Genomic DNA, 1769 nt, shown 5'->3' on the forward strand with positions numbered 1-1769 from the left:
CATAAACAACATCAAAGGCATTTAAAATTTATATTTTGTTCAAGATGAGGTGTCTAGTTGATAACCCAAGTTAAAAGGCTAGCATATATAAAATCACGCAAGTAAAAATATCGATTGATTTATGAATTAAAATTTTACTTAATAAGCATAAATAAAATGGACAATATAACTTCAAACAACAACATTTTTATTGATTTTTATTGTTCCTATGCACATTATAGCCATCTATTCCTCTTTTTTAGTGTTGCTTACCTTGAGCTTCGATACACTTGTGAAGACAACATCCCATTCTTGTTTTTCTATTTCAGAAATCATGTTTCCATTAATAGAAGGCTCCCAAGTATCTACAGAACTATCTGTTTGAGTCCAGCACACTCTCTCAGGTGGATTTGCACAATCAAAGTACAAAGGAGTATTAACTTTCTTTGTTTTCAAGTTGCTCTTCTTCTTTTTTCTTTTGGGGCCCTCAGATGTTGTAGAATCAGTACTGCTACTCTCAGCGCTTTCCTTGTTGCTCTTGCCACCCGTTTCCAAAAAATAAATCACCTCATTCTTTGATCGAAATTTATCTTCAGAGATCGATTCATAGTAGTATTTATCAATAATTCCGGCAGTGGCGCCAGAGGTGCGAAGTACTTGTTGGAATACCCAGTTCTCCGGCAACCAACTCGGCCTCTGTGCCATCAAATGAAGTTACCAGTGGGGAAAGTGTTGAAAAAATCTATTTGAGAATTTTTTGTTTACCTGATTTACTTGAAAGGTCCTATTTATAATCAAATATCATTTGAATTAAAAAAAATCTGGTCAACGCAATTTTATTTTCATTCCATATACAATCTACTTAATTTATGATTATTGTTTAGAATATACAATGAATCTGGTCAATTTGAATTGAATTTCTTACTAAATTCATCTTATTTTATAATTTTTCTTTTCATTTCTCCTAACATCCCAATTAATGAAATCTGATTAATTAAATCTAGTTTCTTTCCATTATTAAGTAAATATATAGTCTACTTAATTTAGTCTTATTTCTTAGAAAACACAGTTAATCTGGTCAATTTCAAGTGGATTTCATCCTGAATTCATTTTATTTTGTAATTTTTTCTTCTTCTAGAATAATAATTTTTTTAAAAAATGAATAAAAAATGAAAAACAACCTAAAAAGTATTTTCAGAGTTCACATATGTTATTATTAAAAAAATAAATTATTTTTTGTCTATTATTAAGTAAATCAGGAAATAGATATCCAACTTATTTTATTCCTTATTATTTAGGAAATATAATTATTATGGTCACTTTGACTAGATTTCTTACAAAATTCATTTAGTGTAAAAAAGTAATCTGAAAAAAAACTTTGAGAGATAAAATGATCAAACACCAAATCACTAGAAAGAATTTCTTTTCTTTTCATTATTAAGTAAATTGGGGTATAAATAATTATATATTACTATTAAACTTTATTTATGTAAGACCCCAAAAATTGAAAAGTCAAAAAAAGAAGAAAAATCTCAAAACATTTCTAGTTTTTTGACACTTTACGAGGTCCTTCATGGAACGTATTAGGCTTCACGGTCCGTGGAAGGCCTCCGTAGAATGGAATTGGAAATGTGGGAAAATGGGCAAAGGGTTTTACAAGGTGTGAAAAGTTTCACGGATCATGTGATGGTCTATGAATTCGACTCCTAATTGAACCTGGAGAAGTTGGCCCTCACGGGTCATTGAATGATCTGTAGAGGATTACATGGATCATAGAAATAGGGGTGTGC

General features: G+C 30.1%; 1 protein-coding gene across 1 annotated transcript; it reads right to left on the reverse strand.

Annotated features, from left to right (window-relative positions):
- Window positions 1–225: 225 nt before the first annotated feature.
- Window positions 226–684, reverse strand: LOC129884320 (methyl-CpG-binding domain-containing protein 5-like). The gene has a single exon (XM_055958637.1). The coding sequence runs from the start codon at window positions 682–684 to the stop codon at window positions 226–228; it is 459 nt and encodes a 152-aa protein (XP_055814612.1).
- Between the last annotated feature and the right edge of the window lie 1085 nt (window positions 685–1769).

This window comes from Solanum dulcamara, chromosome 4 (assembly GCF_947179165.1).
Source record: "Solanum dulcamara chromosome 4, daSolDulc1.2, whole genome shotgun sequence".
In the NCBI taxonomy this organism is placed as follows: domain Eukaryota; kingdom Viridiplantae; phylum Streptophyta; class Magnoliopsida; order Solanales; family Solanaceae; genus Solanum; species Solanum dulcamara.